We start from the raw sequence: 14881 nt of genomic DNA, 5'->3' as shown, positions 1-14881 counted from the left end.
GTGCCAGGAAGGGAGGATGAGAGGAGAACCAGTGGATGAAGTCACCAGGGTTTGTGTCCGTGTCACCCAGCAAAGTGAGGCAGGGGAGCTGCCGTCACCTGACCCTGTCCCCAGCAGCTCCTCCTGGACTCTGGGCTTTCCTAGAGAATCCTGCCATGTTATCTGGGTACATGGATTATTCCTATAACTATAAACTAATGTGCAGATTAAAAACCCCCCAGTACCTCTTTTTACAGCCCCTTAATTCTGTGTCCCCAGGGCTTCAGACTCCCTCAGTCCAGCTCTGAGTGTCTGAAGGGTAACCCTGGAGGGTGCACTTATCTCCCACCAGCTGACTGAGGGTTTTATAGACCCTGAAATAATTACAGCATCCTTGAGTGCAGTTGTATAATTTCTTGGCAAAATGCTAATTAAAGCGAGGTATTTACACACAATGCTTATTTAAACTTAAGACTTATTTAAAAGAACCTGCATACTTCTAGTAACTGTGTACCACAGCTTTATTGAGGATCATGTTTTTCATGCAGATTGTGTTCCCATGCTCTGTTATCAACGTAAATGAGCCCATGGCTTTATGTTCAGGCCTGAATACTTCCAGGGCATCTGAATCATCCTGGTATTTCATTTCACCATCTAAAATTACTTTTGAAATACTATGTTTTTTTTAACTTGCTGTGTTATGGCAATTAGAAATTGCTGTGTTTACTAGGAACAGAGAGTCCAGCAGAGCAGAGTGTTTAATGTGATGAACAGTGTTAGGAGCTCAAAGAAAAGTCAGATGCGTGTCGACACATATCAAAGCTGTTCTGCTGCTCAGAATGACTGTTCGTGATACTTGTTTCATGATAAACTTCCTCAGAACATGATGTTACTGGAAAAAAAATGATCCACTCTGAGAAACACGCAGGTGACACAGTTGAGTCAGCAGCTTGCAGCAGTGACACAGGCTTACGTTTATAAAAATCCCCTCTGAACTTTTGTCTCCTGCTGTGTGTACATCAGAGCCTTGAAATCTGTCCTGCTTCTTGTTGTCACTTGGTAGCTGCTCAAACTAGCAAAAATCTTCCCACCACCCTGATGAAGAGGTAGATTCCCAGCTTTCAAATCTCAATATCACAAAACTTTCCTCTTTCGTAAAATAGATATTTTATAAATGCTAGTAATTCCAGTGACCACTGATATCTCCGGGGAGATGATAAACATGGAAAAATAACAGACTGCTGTGGAAACCAGAAAATCCTACCTCCGATCCGAGAGGGTTTAATTATTGAAGTTGCATGCATTTTGCCATGCACGAGCATCTCGGCATTCATAGGTGGAAAGTACATCATGCTGTGTTTGAAATATCAACTGGATTTAAAAGAAGGCTTTGTGCTTCGGCATGGACCTTTCTTAGCCTCCTGCAGATGGTTCCTGTTGCTGAAAAGAGACATGACTTGTGAGATGGGGAGACCTCCGTGCTGATTCTCCGTGCTGCTCTAATCCTGCTTTACACCCATAAAGGACTTCAGTCCTTAAGCCTTTACCCTCTTTCTCCTAAATATTAAAATTATTTTCCTGAGTGTCATACCGTATTAAAGCAGAATGAAAATGGTTTTAACAATTGCTGGCATGGGGCTTCTGTACAGCATGTGTGTCACAAATCATGTCACTTTTCAGCAATAGGGCTGCTGCCAGCGGGAGGCTCAGAAATGCTCATGTTAATCAAAAATTTTAATTTCAAATCAAATTGACAGTTTACACATGGTGAGAAATGCTTCTCACCATGTGATATTTCAGTATGCTACACTGGGCAAAATGGGTGCACTTTCCTGTTAAGAATTTTGACTACGGTATCTGCAAATTTATGGGTTTCAGTGTATTGGGTATGGTAGTGGTTGATCTAAGGGAGCCCCTTGGAGAATAGGAGACAGAAGGGTTTTCATGCAGCCTGGCACTGGTGAGCCGCTGTTGGCACATGCTGCTGGAGAAATGACAGGTATTCAATAAACATCACTATGGTTAAGAGGAAGATTTAAAGGAGGGAGGGGCTGCAGTGCTATAAACAGGATTTGAAACAAATGTGCTTATTTCAGCCCGTGATTAGTCTGAATACCTAAGTATTCCACACCAGTTTTTAAATATCCTTACGTTTATTTTCACACTGATGTTCTTCGCACAGCATGAACAATAATATTTATGGCATTAATACTGTAGCTAAATTCTAATTTGGAGCAGTGTAAACCCAAGTAGACTCTGCGTGTTCCAAGGCACGCTCCGGCGGCGTGCGGGCCGGAACGCGGCCGCAGCACACAGCCCTGCCATCGGCTCCTTCCTCCTGCCAGCAGCATCCTAGAACCCTGTGGGCAGACTCAGGAGGCAAAATACCAGCTGATGCTTGGTGAGGAGTGAGAGGAGCAAGGACAGGGGATGGAGAGAGGAGCAAGGGCAGCCGATCGGCCGCAGACAAGCGAGTTGCACAAACCCACACTTTCAGGCTCCACCAGAAATAAGGTCAAAAAACGAAACAAAAATATCAAAAAAACGACCAGTGGATAAAACTATGATCCTTGCATTATTCTCTTTAGGAGGTATCCCAGCTGTCTGGGGGGTCCTGAGGTTAGTGCAATGCCCAGCTCGTGATTGGGACATTATTTTGTTATTTTAGGGAGACCTTGGAGACAGAGATGGGCAGGGATGGCAATATTCCCTTCTGGGTCTTCGCCTCCAGTGCCCAAATTTCCCATGGGGTGCCTGTTGCGGGGTGCCCAGGGAGCACCCTGCAGCACCATATGCTGCCAGCTTTCCCTGGAAGCTCCATTTGGACACTGACTCACTGGCAATATCACCACAGACCTTGGAGATCTCAGCTGTCAATGCTCTTGTAACCAGGGTTGATGTGAAAATATGAAGATAAATAACTCCTTCATATTATTATTTTCAGGGAGGCAGGCTTTTCTTTTTATTACTCTTTTTATTGTTGGATGCTACAAATATTCCAGAATTATTATCCCAAGGTAGATTTCATCTCATTTACTTTGAAACGTTTTTGAGGAGGCATATTATTTTGTAAGCTGCCAAATGAGTATGACCATTTATAATGATTTTTTTCTTCTTTTCTTTAATATTTCTTTTTTGGATGGAGGACCTGAAACAGAAATATGCTAATTTAAGACATCTGTTGTTTTTCAAGCTATAGGCCCCTATCGGTATTAATGCAGGGTTTTTTATCAAATTGGGTTTACGGTAGACAGGGAGATTCTAAATTTTTATCATTATATCAAAAAATGGTATTTAACTGATTTCTCACACACACGAGTACTGAAAAGTACCCAGTGATGTTAGGAGTCATCGGAAATGAAAACTCACTGCAGACATCTTAGATCTTGGAATAGTTTCCATTACACAAGGTCTTTAACGTGAATTGAAATGCTTTCAATGTTTCAAGAAGACCTTTGTCTTCAAGAGAAAGGAGCTATCCGTGTGCCACCACTTGGACAAAACCTGACATGATTGATTGCAATCTGTAATCGGTTCATTAACGGTAATAAGTTTCCATTAATTCCACTATCTCTGCACTTAAATATAAAATGAGTTTGAATCTCCTAAGAGCTGAGGCTGCAGTGGATCCATGCGGGATCAGGCTGTTGGTGACACACCTGATGCCATGTTTGCTGTGGTCCCACGTTTATTGATTTGCAGCCCAGACTCTGAAGCTCAATATGACAAATATGAAAAGCATAATTAGGCATTTTTCTCATTAGAGATTCTAAAGTGCCAGGAGTAGGAGAGGTAGCACATAGGGAGAGGTTACACATGTATTTGTGTTCTGATTCACCTCTGGAGCATCCCTGCTCAGGTGGGTTCCTTAGGGAAGGGTGGGACTCCTTCCTCCAAGCCACCCCCAGCAGAGGTTGATTCCCAGTGGCCACAAACCATATGGAAAAGGAGCTGAACTTGAGCTCTGGGCACCCACAAAAACGAGCGGTTTTAGACAGACAATTTCACTGTCTGCTGGATACAGACTTTTTAGCTAAAACCCAAAAAAGGCAAATCGTTTACCAGTGGTTTTGCATATTGTGAAGGGTTAACAAAACTTTCATTATCACAGTCTATTAAGCCAGGACCAGGAAACAATTTCTAATCAACACTCAGATCTGGGCAGGGATTGTGCAGTCTTTTGTAGGAGGCCTCAGATCTGTGTTCTCTATTCTCACATGCTCACTTCCAGCTGTTGTCATTGAAATCCCACATAATCTCCCCGGGTCAAAGGGCAGTCATCCATGACTGCCGCTGTTAGGAGGTTATGCTGATTTCTGTTGTCAAATATTGGCCCTTTTCTCTTTCAATCACTCCCATTCTACTTTTTTTAACAAGAAAGATCCAGCCTAGAATTGTATTACATGACTTTAAAGTCTTAAAAGTGTTCCTCTATTGTACTAACACGACATGCCCTGGACGGTCTAATCCATCCTGCTCTGGGCCACAAAGAAAGTTCTGGTGCTTCTTAAAACCTCAGCCAAAGGCAGGTAGTGAGTCAGGGAAAATAACAGCATCTCTGACATGTGGCTCCACAGTTCTTTTCATAAGAAAAAAAATGCAATTTGTCCAAGGTGAGCTGTGGCTGTGGCATTAAAATTATCGTGGAAATAACAAGCCGAAATAGGAGTGGGAGCATTTGTCAGGGAAGCAGAGAGAGGCTTCTGCATCACCTTTAATGTATAACGACTTGTTTAACTCTTCTATAAAATGTCCACAAATTAAGAATGTGGTCTGATTTCCCATTAAGGATTTATCGTTTACAAATTTGAGGAATGCATTTTGTGCAAAGCAATGAAAATAAGGCCACTGTGGCAGCTCCGGTGATGAGAATTTGGGGGCTGCTGGTAAATGCAGATTTCATTGTTCCTACATGCTGTATCCCAGCCTGGTGCTGTCTGCCATCAGAATGGCACAGACATTCCCTTGGACAGAATATTGTGGCTGGCATAGATGGTCTCTTCCATCTCCATTTTTTTTTAGATTCAGAGTTAGTTTTTTTTTAGATGTACAGCTTAGCCCCGTGGATCTTGCTTTGTATTTCCAGCATGAGATAGAGCTGAGCTATTTCTCAGCAGTGGCAGGGCTGCCTCAGCTGGGTCAGCCCAGCCTTGATAAACTCACCTTCCAATTAAGCAGAGTGTAGATGTTGTGAAGGTCTTGACTGGAGCGCGCATGTTCAGCGCTTCCCTTTTTTGCTGGAGAATGCAGATTAGGAGTCACTCCCTCACCCCCATCCTCCTCAGCCATGGAACAGCTAATCTTTTGGGAGTCCTGGGGGTGAGCTGGGTTCCCTCTGATAACATCCCCTCTCTCCAGGCCTGCGTGTGCTGTGTGATACAGACATTAATTTTCTCATCCACGTTATTGCTCCGCATTGTTTGTGAAACATGGGATTATCTAGATAGAGGATAAAACCAAAAGGAATCAAGTTGCACTTCGAGCAGAGAGGGCTTTTCTTTTAATCAGGCATTTGGTTAAGATAATAGGCTTGAGACCCTAATTGATTATTACTATTTTAAGGTTTAAAGATGGCTGTGTATAGTGAGATGCTGAACATGAAAAAAGCCTTAGAAATGGGTTCAGTGTTAGTTTGGGGGACTTGTGTAATTTCAAAACACTGAAAAGGAATCAAAGTCTCCCAAAAAGCTGTTCTCTGAAGCTTAATACACTGTCACTCAGATTGTAGTGGAAGAAAAATAAATGGATTTGGACTTCTTCATCTTCAAAGGAGTAACTCTCCCGGTTTTATTTAAGCTTGGCTTTCAGGAAACCAGCTGCATCTCTGTTTAGAAAATACCTTGTATATTTATGGTGCAATCTAACTATTTTACAGCAAAAATAATAGTGTTGGAATACTCAAGGAAACCTGCTAATTAAATAACAATAATACCTTGAGCACCTTGAAAACATCTTCAGATATTCAATTAAGGAACAATAACCCGATGAACTTTAACCTATAGACTATATTCAGACTTTCTACATAAAAGTAATTGCATCAGTCATGATTTTCTCAAGCTACAACACAAGCTCTTGATTGGTAGCTCAACGTCTGAGACTCCTTTTTACTGCATTAATTGGGAAAGCAGACAATACTCTCCCTGTAAACTCCATTTTAGGATGAAGGTTAGTTGCCTTTGTACACGTTTACTCACTGAAATAGGAATGTTTGCTTAATAATTCAAAACAAATAGCACTAGACAACAAGTCCTAATCCTGATTTCTCCTCTGCCAGTGTAAATTAGGAGAAAATGAGGTGAAACTCTATTTGATCGGTGTAGAAAGATTTGTTTAAAACTTCTTTGAGAGAGATGAGTATTAGGCTCCAGCAACTGAAGCCTTTTCTTCTGGCTTCTTTGCTGGGATCCAAAAGAAGAATATGTAAATGGCATTGGGAATTTTCTCCCCAGTTAAAGCAGCCATCAAGTTATGGAAAAATATTTTCCATATGGTACCTGGTACAACAACGTCGTGCTGTTGTGCACAATGATTTAATAGTTACTACCCGGATCTTCTTCATTCAATTTGGTCTCATTATCCTGGGTGGTTTCCCCCCTTAGGGAAAGATGATCATCCTTGTGGGCTGAAGTGAGATCTTAGGTGATGAGCTAAGTCCTACCTGCCCCTAGACTTGACTAAAGGAATGATTGAACCATTTAATTTAATTCCTCCTGGAGGTTGTCAGCCCATCTTTGTTTGGCAGGGCAGGGAGCACGTGCTTTAGTCAGGCGTGTGATGGAAGTGGAGCACGTGCTCCAGCAGCTTTGCTGAGTCAGGGCCTGCCCTGGCCAGCCCCGTGTCTTAATTTGTACCCAAAATTGCAATGAATGAACGCTGCAAGGTCCACTCTGAGCTCCTGCTTTACTACCAAACTGCACAAAGCTGCAGACATAACCTGTCATACAGGGCAGTTTCAATCCCATCTCTTGGATACTGAGCAAAATTATCACAGCGCAAGTATTTCAGTAAAGTGCCCTATGAAAAGTAAATCTCGGGCACTTTCAGGATGTTTAATCATCTTTTCAGTGCAGGAGCTTCTTAATGCTAACATCTACATATGTAATTGCTTGAATTTACCTTTTTTTCTCCTCATTCAGAATTCAGCCAAGCTGATACCTTTTTTGCATTTTGACCCCTGTTAATAATGTTAGCTTCACATCTTTTGTCAGTGCTGCTGTTTCCCAGTAATTCTTCTTTTACACATTTAAGTTCTTTGTAGTATTCCCCTCGTTTTCTTCTCTCACTGTTACCCCAGCCCAGCAAAAACAAGAGTCTTCGGCCTGGATTTTGCAGTCTGAGCCATCCAGGCAAACCTTTAAAAATTCCATGGGGTTCTGCTGAACTGAACTGCAAATTCACAGACCAGCCATACCCTAAAATACACTCGAGATCCAGCTCTAAGCCAAGGGCAAGGCTTTTGTGGCTGTCAGGATATTCTTAATGATTGGCAAGGCAAGCCCTCGATTTCCTAATGTTTATAAGTAAATATCGAACTGGAGAGTTGTGAAATTCACCTTTCATTTGTGAAATGTTTATTTTTGGTATTGAAGGGTGAAAATCTAACCACGCTGGTTGCGTGCTGTTGTTTAATGATTACTATTACATGTACTCCCAATAAGGAATGTTCCTGCAGGAGTAAGTGGGCATTTGAAGTGTACCCAAGATAGGAATACTGAAGTCAGCATGCCCAAGATAACTTATTCATCTTCTCTCATGCCCTGAGAGTTAAAATGTATTTAAAATGGCACTTTCATTTCTGGTTTCACCTGTGGGTGACAGGTTAAAGTAACATGGTTTGCCTTGCCACAATCACATTTTTACTGGGTAATTACAAAGGGCTTTGGGCTTTCCCTTTAAAAAATCAGCCAAATATCCTACCGTGGCTGTGATTCTGGGTTTGTATTTTTTTTTTTCTCCCTTCCATATTTAAATTTCACCTTCACTCTCCAAGTGGTGGGAACCTGCCTGGGAAATGCAGGTGGGAGTGGACACCAGAGCAGAGCCAGTGTGGTGTGCTGCAGAAAAAAAACAACACGTGGCAGATGTTCGTGGCATTGCTGGATGCACTTCTGGAAGTTGCTCAGATGCTGCCATGATGAGCACAGTGTGAGAAGTTACATAGCATGGACTGGCTTCCCTCTGAAGGGCTCTGCGGAGTAGTAAGCGTCCTGGCCCCGATCCAGCAAGGCACTTAAGCATATGCTTAATTTTAGGCACATGAGTGGTTTCAGTGAAGACCTAAGAGAATTATTTTTAATTCACAGATCATTTAATTCAATAGGCAGGTCTGCTGCAGCATATGAAAAGTAGATCTTCATATTAAAAATACTTGGGAAATCGGCGATGAGCAAACGTTGTGTATGGGCAGCAAGCGTTTCTAAAAAGCAGAATGAGGTAGTCATCACCTTCATTGTGGGAAAATACCAAGCAGATCAAGCAAAAGCACTTACAGCTATCTGGGAGCTATTTCTAAATTGAAAATAAGGAAAAATAAAAGCTTGTACGAACATTTTTTTTCATTTGAAGTAGGGAAAAATTTATTCTCTTGATGTAAATAAAAACCTTGTTTGCAGATTGAGGAATTTGTTTGTGTTGAATTTCAGCATCAATTTCAATATTTTATAGTACATTTATCTACAGCTGGAGCATGACAGATTTGTGTATATTTATATGTTTGTGTACATAATACATATGTATACACACATACACAAGGATGCCCAAAGATATACATATACACAGTTTGAAAACTCATCATTATTGCTGGAGTATAAAAACATGCCTGATGCAGAAACTTGTCTGGAGTCTGTTAGCTTAGAGACTGCGTTCATCTGGCACCGTGGGCTCCTCTCAGAAACAGGGAACTTCTTCTGTGTAGGAGCAGAATTCCATCAGATCTTGGCTGGAGGTGAAAGGCTCACCTCCCTCCAGATCTCTCCCAAACCTTTCCCTGACAGGTAGCCTGACATTCCACCCTCTGTAGACCTGTACAGAAGGTGCATTCTTTTTGCATCCCATTCCACAGGTAGAAATGGCAGTGGGATATTCGGGGTTTGTTTAAACAACCCCAAAAACAAAGCCAGGAGTACGAATGTGCATCTGGCATTAGTCCTGTTGCTCTGACCACTAGAGAAAGGTGCACAGGTATTCCCAGCAGGAGCGTGGGGTGCAGGAGAATATATGGAATGCAGGGAAATCGTACTGAGCCTGACAAACAATTAACGACGGAGCAGATGGTGCCCCTGCAAAACATTCAATAATAAATGTGTGCGTGCGCCGGAATCAGTGACTCTAAGTAGGACAACCTAAAAAGGTATGCCACTTATCCTGTGGGCAAGCAGGACTTTACAGTTCTTTTAATAATCCCTTTATCCTGCGATTTCTCCTGTGACCCTGATTTCCCAAGCAGGAGGTCAGCCTGGCCGGCCGAGTGCAGCCCTCCCTCTAATTGAAGTCCGGCTCTGTCCCGCCAGATCCCGGCCTGGGCTGCAGCCCGGGCTGCTCCTTTGTCACTGAGCATACCCGTGAAAATTAAATGAACATTTGGTGGTAGGCATGTTTGCAGAGAAGAAGGAAAATACTGTTATGTAAAGTGCCATCGCATTTTGATACCGAGTGTAGAGACATTCCTTGCGCAAGGGAGGTGAGCGTGGATGCCTCCGCCCTGGCTCCTACAGACAGCCCACCAAGTTAATACTTTTTCTCATGCAGAGAATTATTTTTCCTTTCAAAAGCTAGTTTTAAATGTTAGAATTATTTTTTTTTTAGTTGAAAAGGCCGTAATTTAATTTCTTTTACCATCTGCTCTTCTAAGATCCCCCTAGTGTAACCTTAGAAAAATGAAGAATACGTCTTTAAATCTTGTTTGGTTTGAATGAATGGGTAGATAATCCTGATCAGATGTTTCTTTAGAGAATAATGTTTAAAACGATTATGGAACTTAGCTGTCCTGTCTGTTTCCTAGGTACAGTATTTTCATTTCAGTTGTGAAGTCATTAGGGGTCATCCAAGGTAACCGTTTATGAAAATAGTCCTCTTTTGTTTCAGATTTCCTGTTGAGATGCTTTAACATGTAAAAATCTCCCTGCTGATGTGTCATGTTAGCTTTCCTAACCTCTAGATAGAAACCACAAAGCAGCCTACATAGCTGTATGACTGGTTACCCACCTACATAAACAATAATTACTGCTAAGTGGGAAATTAGATGTCACATTTTAAGTCTAAATGAAAGTAAAGTATTTGAGAATACTGTCATTAAATGCTTGAAGCTAATCGCAGTTCTCTCTCTCTGTTTGTTTTGTAGGACATTTGGGCTTCCAGGACAGTTTTGTCACATCAGGTGTTTTCAGTGTGACTGAGCTAGTAAGAGTCTCACAAAGTAAGTATCATGTTGTGTCTGATTTATGTGGTTTCTGCAATCCAAGTTATTTTTTTTTTCTTTGATTCTTATTGTTCCCTTCCTCAATTCAGAAACAGCATCTTGAAAATTAGGATTCTCTTCTCCCCACTTCTTGCCAGTGGACAGCATTTATGTGCCACTTCTTTTAATGGGTGAAAATAAAGCAGCAGAATTTTAAAGTCAGCTGATAAACAATTCGATTCTGCAAACTTGCATGTGCAAGTTGATAAGCTCGTCTGGTACCCAGCTGAAAATGGGCAGAGTGCAGAAAAATGCATACAGAAATCAGCCTCCCCGTGGATCCCTTGGAGGATCCAAGGGCTGTATTGTAACCAGACCTCTGGAAATTACCTGATCTGTGCACATAAACCTGGAAATTTTCTGATGCTGTTTTTTCACGTTCGTCCATGCCATGTGTACATCCGTGTGTGTGATTCTTGGGGCTGTCCCAGTGCAGGGCCAGGAGCTGGACTTTGATGATCTGTGAGGATTCCTTCCAACTCAGGGTATTCTCTGAATTTGGGATCTATACACCTGCAAGTTGCTGAAGTCATTAATAATGCCAACAAGTGTGCCAACTTCAGCCCTGCTGATCTCACACATCCTGACTTCCCCAGCCCCACGTTTTCCATGAGCTGTATGGAATTCTGGCTTCTGGAAGGATTTGGGATGTGACCTTTAAAGAATGCTAATGCCCCCAGCGTGAGTGACACGCTGCAGCATGATCATTACAGGCTTGTCAATACTCACTAACAACACCAAATTAAGAGCACCTGTCACCACCCTGTTCCATTGATCAGAGGTGCATTGATTGGATTTTGCTAGGACATAATCCAGATAGTCCAAGGAAGGAGTATGGACAGGGTCTTGCAGAGACACTGCTGCAAAGCCAGGCCTGTAGGGATTTCTTTAGGGATCTAAAAATTCTTCCCTGTGAGGGTGGAAAGGCCGTGGCACAGAGAAGCTGTGGCTGCCTCATCCCTGGAAGTGTCCAAGGCCAGGTTGGAGCAACCTGGAAGTGTCATGGAAGGTGTCCCTGCCCATGGTAGGGTGGAATTGGGTGATCTTTAATGTCTCTTCCAACCCAAATCATTCTGTGATCTTTTCTCCAGCTAGTGCGGATATAATATCACGTTATCACCACTGCTCCAGGTGAAACCCTCAGCTCTGTGCCCCTTCAAAACCTTAGGGTGCAGCCAGTCCCTTTAAATGATAAAAATGGCTCTCCTCCTAGATAGCAGAAATATTTATTTGTGTGCTGGCTCTGGGAATGAAATTTAGGTCATTCTGGGGCTAGAATCTATCTAACTGGCACAAACCTAGTAGGAAAATCCCTGGTTTTGAGGGAGAACACAGAGTTTCTCAGAGGATTTTCCCGGTTTATTTCTTTTTTTGGAAAGACACTAGCTAGGAAATTTGCTTTGCATTCAAAAAAAGGATTGTACAAGGAGAGCATGGCAAGTGGGAGATACATGAGAGCTCTATGCCCTGCAGAGAGAAAAACGTTGAAGAAAACAATTCTCCCAAGCTTCCTTCCCTGACAACTGGTGGGAATTTTGAGAGAAGGGCAAAGTTAAGAGGACTCAGAAGTCAAGAGGAGCTGCTGAGTGCTCAGCACATTTGGGAATCAGTTCCCTTGCTGAAGTGCTTAAGCAGAGACTTTGGCATCTGACTGGCTGTGCAGGGAGCAGGGACTGGCTGGTTCCTGCAGCCAGGGTGGACAAGCCCCAGGTTGTCACCAGGATTTGAGTGTCTCCGTGCTGTGTCACTTCACTTCAGCGTGACAGCGTGAGGCTTTTGAAGCCCAAAGTGTTCACCCTCCCCCTCTGCAAGGCATCCCATTTCCCCACAGCCTTATCTTGGCTGGAGGAGCCCTGCACAGCAGAGCTGCCTCTGGACTCTGTCAGCCGTGCTCCATGTGTGCACTTTTCCTAGGAAAGTGCCCCACTCCTGGCTGGAGCCTTCCCAGCCTCCCCCGGAGCTTGGCACTGACCTCGTGAGCATCGTGTTTCAAGCTTATTCATTTTCCCTGATATTTTATTGTAACTAAACTGAAACACTGGGTATCAGAAATCCTAGCACTCAGCATGTTTTGCAAATTATGAGCTGTGTCTGAGATGTTCCCTCTGCTTGCAGTTGACGTGCACCACCTTCAAGGATGGGGCACCTGCATGCAGGAAGAGCATGGGCTTTATTAGAAATATGAAAGAAGGTGATGGTGGGAAAAATACAAATATTCAGCTTTTATCTGTTCCAGACACGGGAGTTTGCACTGTTTTTCATGGGCTCTTTAATAATCCTGGGAGGTCAAGACCTCAGTTTTATATCCTGTCTACAAGCCAGCACCTCTACCAAAAATAGTGTCCCCAAAGCATATCGGGATATCACTTCAGAACTGACTCAGAGGGAAAAGTGCCAGCAACTGATTTAGCTACACTGCTTTTGATAGCACCCTGGATTTTCCTTGGAGATGCCCCAGACATGTACTGACCAGCCTTAACCTTGTTTACTTTATGAGGTCTGAGAAGCCCACAGCCTGACATGGCCTGGCTACCCAGTAGGATATGTTTAGTGTCAAGTCTAGCAGCACATTCCCAGAAAACTCACTATTAACTCACATGCTCATATTCAAAGAATTATTTAACATAACAGAGCAACAAGGTAATTGCTGCATATTTGCCTAAATTGGTAAGCAAGGTCTTTTAAAGTTGATATAACCCTCTCTGAGTTGTCTGCGTGTTCCTGTGTCCTCATTTGAGACCAGTCCTCTTTCCAAAAAGGTCATCTTTGTGTATGCCCACTGTTATTTTTCTTTCTATGCTTGCTTTTGGTAATATAATGACAGAAAGAAGTTATTTCCCCCAGTTTTAACTGGCCTGAGGCAGCTCTTATCCAAAATTAATCTTACAAAATATTGTGGGTAGCAGTTATGTGCCGGGTTTATTTAGTAAAGTTCCCAGAGGTCCAGATGACAAGGAGTCTCAAGTAAGAGGCAGTTGTCTCCGTCATGCAAATTTGGGGAATGAATTAATCAAGTGAAAGGTCAGCTGTTTCTGTTGTCTATCTTGCCTATCAGTGCTGATCATCACACTTTCTGTGAGCTATTGAACAAGTCTAGACTGTGTTGGTAACAGAAACTTGCTTCTTCAGTCCTATAGATGCAGATTTTCTTTCAAAATGCTGCCCAGCTGCTGAGTCTTGCAGAGCCTAGTAAAACAGAGAAAAGAGATCATAGATGTGCATCTGAAAAAACAAAGACTCCTCTCCAGCCCATCTGATGTGGGTGTTGCAGCTCATGCTGTCAGTTCTCCTCCATTATTAGCAGGCAGAGGGTGTGAGCTCCTCTCTGAGTGTTGTCTGTCACCCCAGATACTGGGGAGACCTTTCCAGATAACAGAGGCTTCATTCTTCCCTCTCTGGAGAGGTCTGTGCTGACAACAAAAGGCTCAGAGGCAGAAGCGTCGGGGATGGACGGGTTTGGGAACTGACAGCCAGCTGTTGGCCAAGTGAAACCTCCTCCTTTTCTCCTCTGGTTAGGAAAATATTCCATGGCTGCGGGCAGCCGTCTCAGGGCACTGGAGGAGACCCTCTGCAGAAGGTGCTGCAGAGGGGTGGCTCTGGTGCCAAGTGTCCCCTTCCCTTGGCAAGGGCTGGAGCAGGGAGAAAGGCGTGGGGAATGCATCCCCCCTTGGCTTTGAGTCTGCACCATGTGCAGGGAGAGCTGCTGGGAAGATCTCCTCCCTCGGAGGTCATTCAAGCAGCCAGATAAACTGCACTGCCCAGGATGTGAAGAAAGATTTAGGATTTATGAACGTTCGCTAGAGCCAAATCAAACATATTTGTTTGGTGGTGTGTTATTTGTCAAAATGACATCATTCTTCGTGCTGATAAACAAGGGAATTCTGACTGCACCCTGGCCTGAAAATGCCACACGTTGGGTTCAACGTGTGCTGTGTGCTGTGAGGAGCAGTGGGGGGGACTTCTGATCCTTCTGGTGAGTCTGTGGTACCACCAGCACACAAACCTGCTCACTGCTCCCGTGCACACACAGAAGTGGTCCAGCTCATTATCCCTGAAACACACGGACTACTTCCACCTGTGTGAGCAGGACGTTTTGGGAAGCTCAGGATCCTGCATCCACGCTGATGCAGCAGGTGCCAGGCTTGAGGATGGAGCTTTGGGGATGCAGACAGGGCTGAAGTGTCCTTGCCATGAGGGCAAGGGCTGGGATGGAGAGGCACTGCCAGCGCTCCAGGAGAGAGTGTGGGTGCGACTGAGGAAACGCAGCCTTCTCGTCCAGCTTTTCCCACAGGGAAGGTAAATCCCAGCACGTCCTGGCAAGGTGTGGGGTGCCCTGGCTCTTGTGGAGGGGCTGGGCTGGGCGGTGGATGCCTTTTTGTAGCCCAGGAGAGGCTTCTCTCCTCCTCACAGACACGTGTGTGCAGCCGGGGTGTGATAAACCTGCTG

General features: G+C 43.7%; 1 protein-coding gene across 19 annotated transcripts in view; it reads left to right on the top strand.

The window, feature by feature from the left end:
* NFIA (nuclear factor I A) overlaps window positions 1-14881 on the top strand; it is a 350087-nt gene that overhangs the window by 249763 nt on the left and 85443 nt on the right. For all 19 annotated transcript variants that reach the window (XM_038145133.1, XM_038145145.1, XM_038145138.1 and 16 more), the window contains one exon: window positions 10319-10393. In XM_038145133.1, the coding sequence (XP_038001061.1) occupies window positions 10319-10393 (75 nt within the window). The remainder of the gene's footprint in view (window positions 1-10318; window positions 10394-14881) is intronic.

This window comes from Motacilla alba, chromosome 8, assembly GCF_015832195.1.
Source record: "Motacilla alba alba isolate MOTALB_02 chromosome 8, Motacilla_alba_V1.0_pri, whole genome shotgun sequence".
Lineage (NCBI taxonomy): Eukaryota > Metazoa > Chordata > Aves > Passeriformes > Motacillidae > Motacilla > Motacilla alba.
The sequence above is the reverse complement of the archived record's forward strand: the minus strand, read 5'-3'. Positions and strand labels throughout refer to the sequence as shown.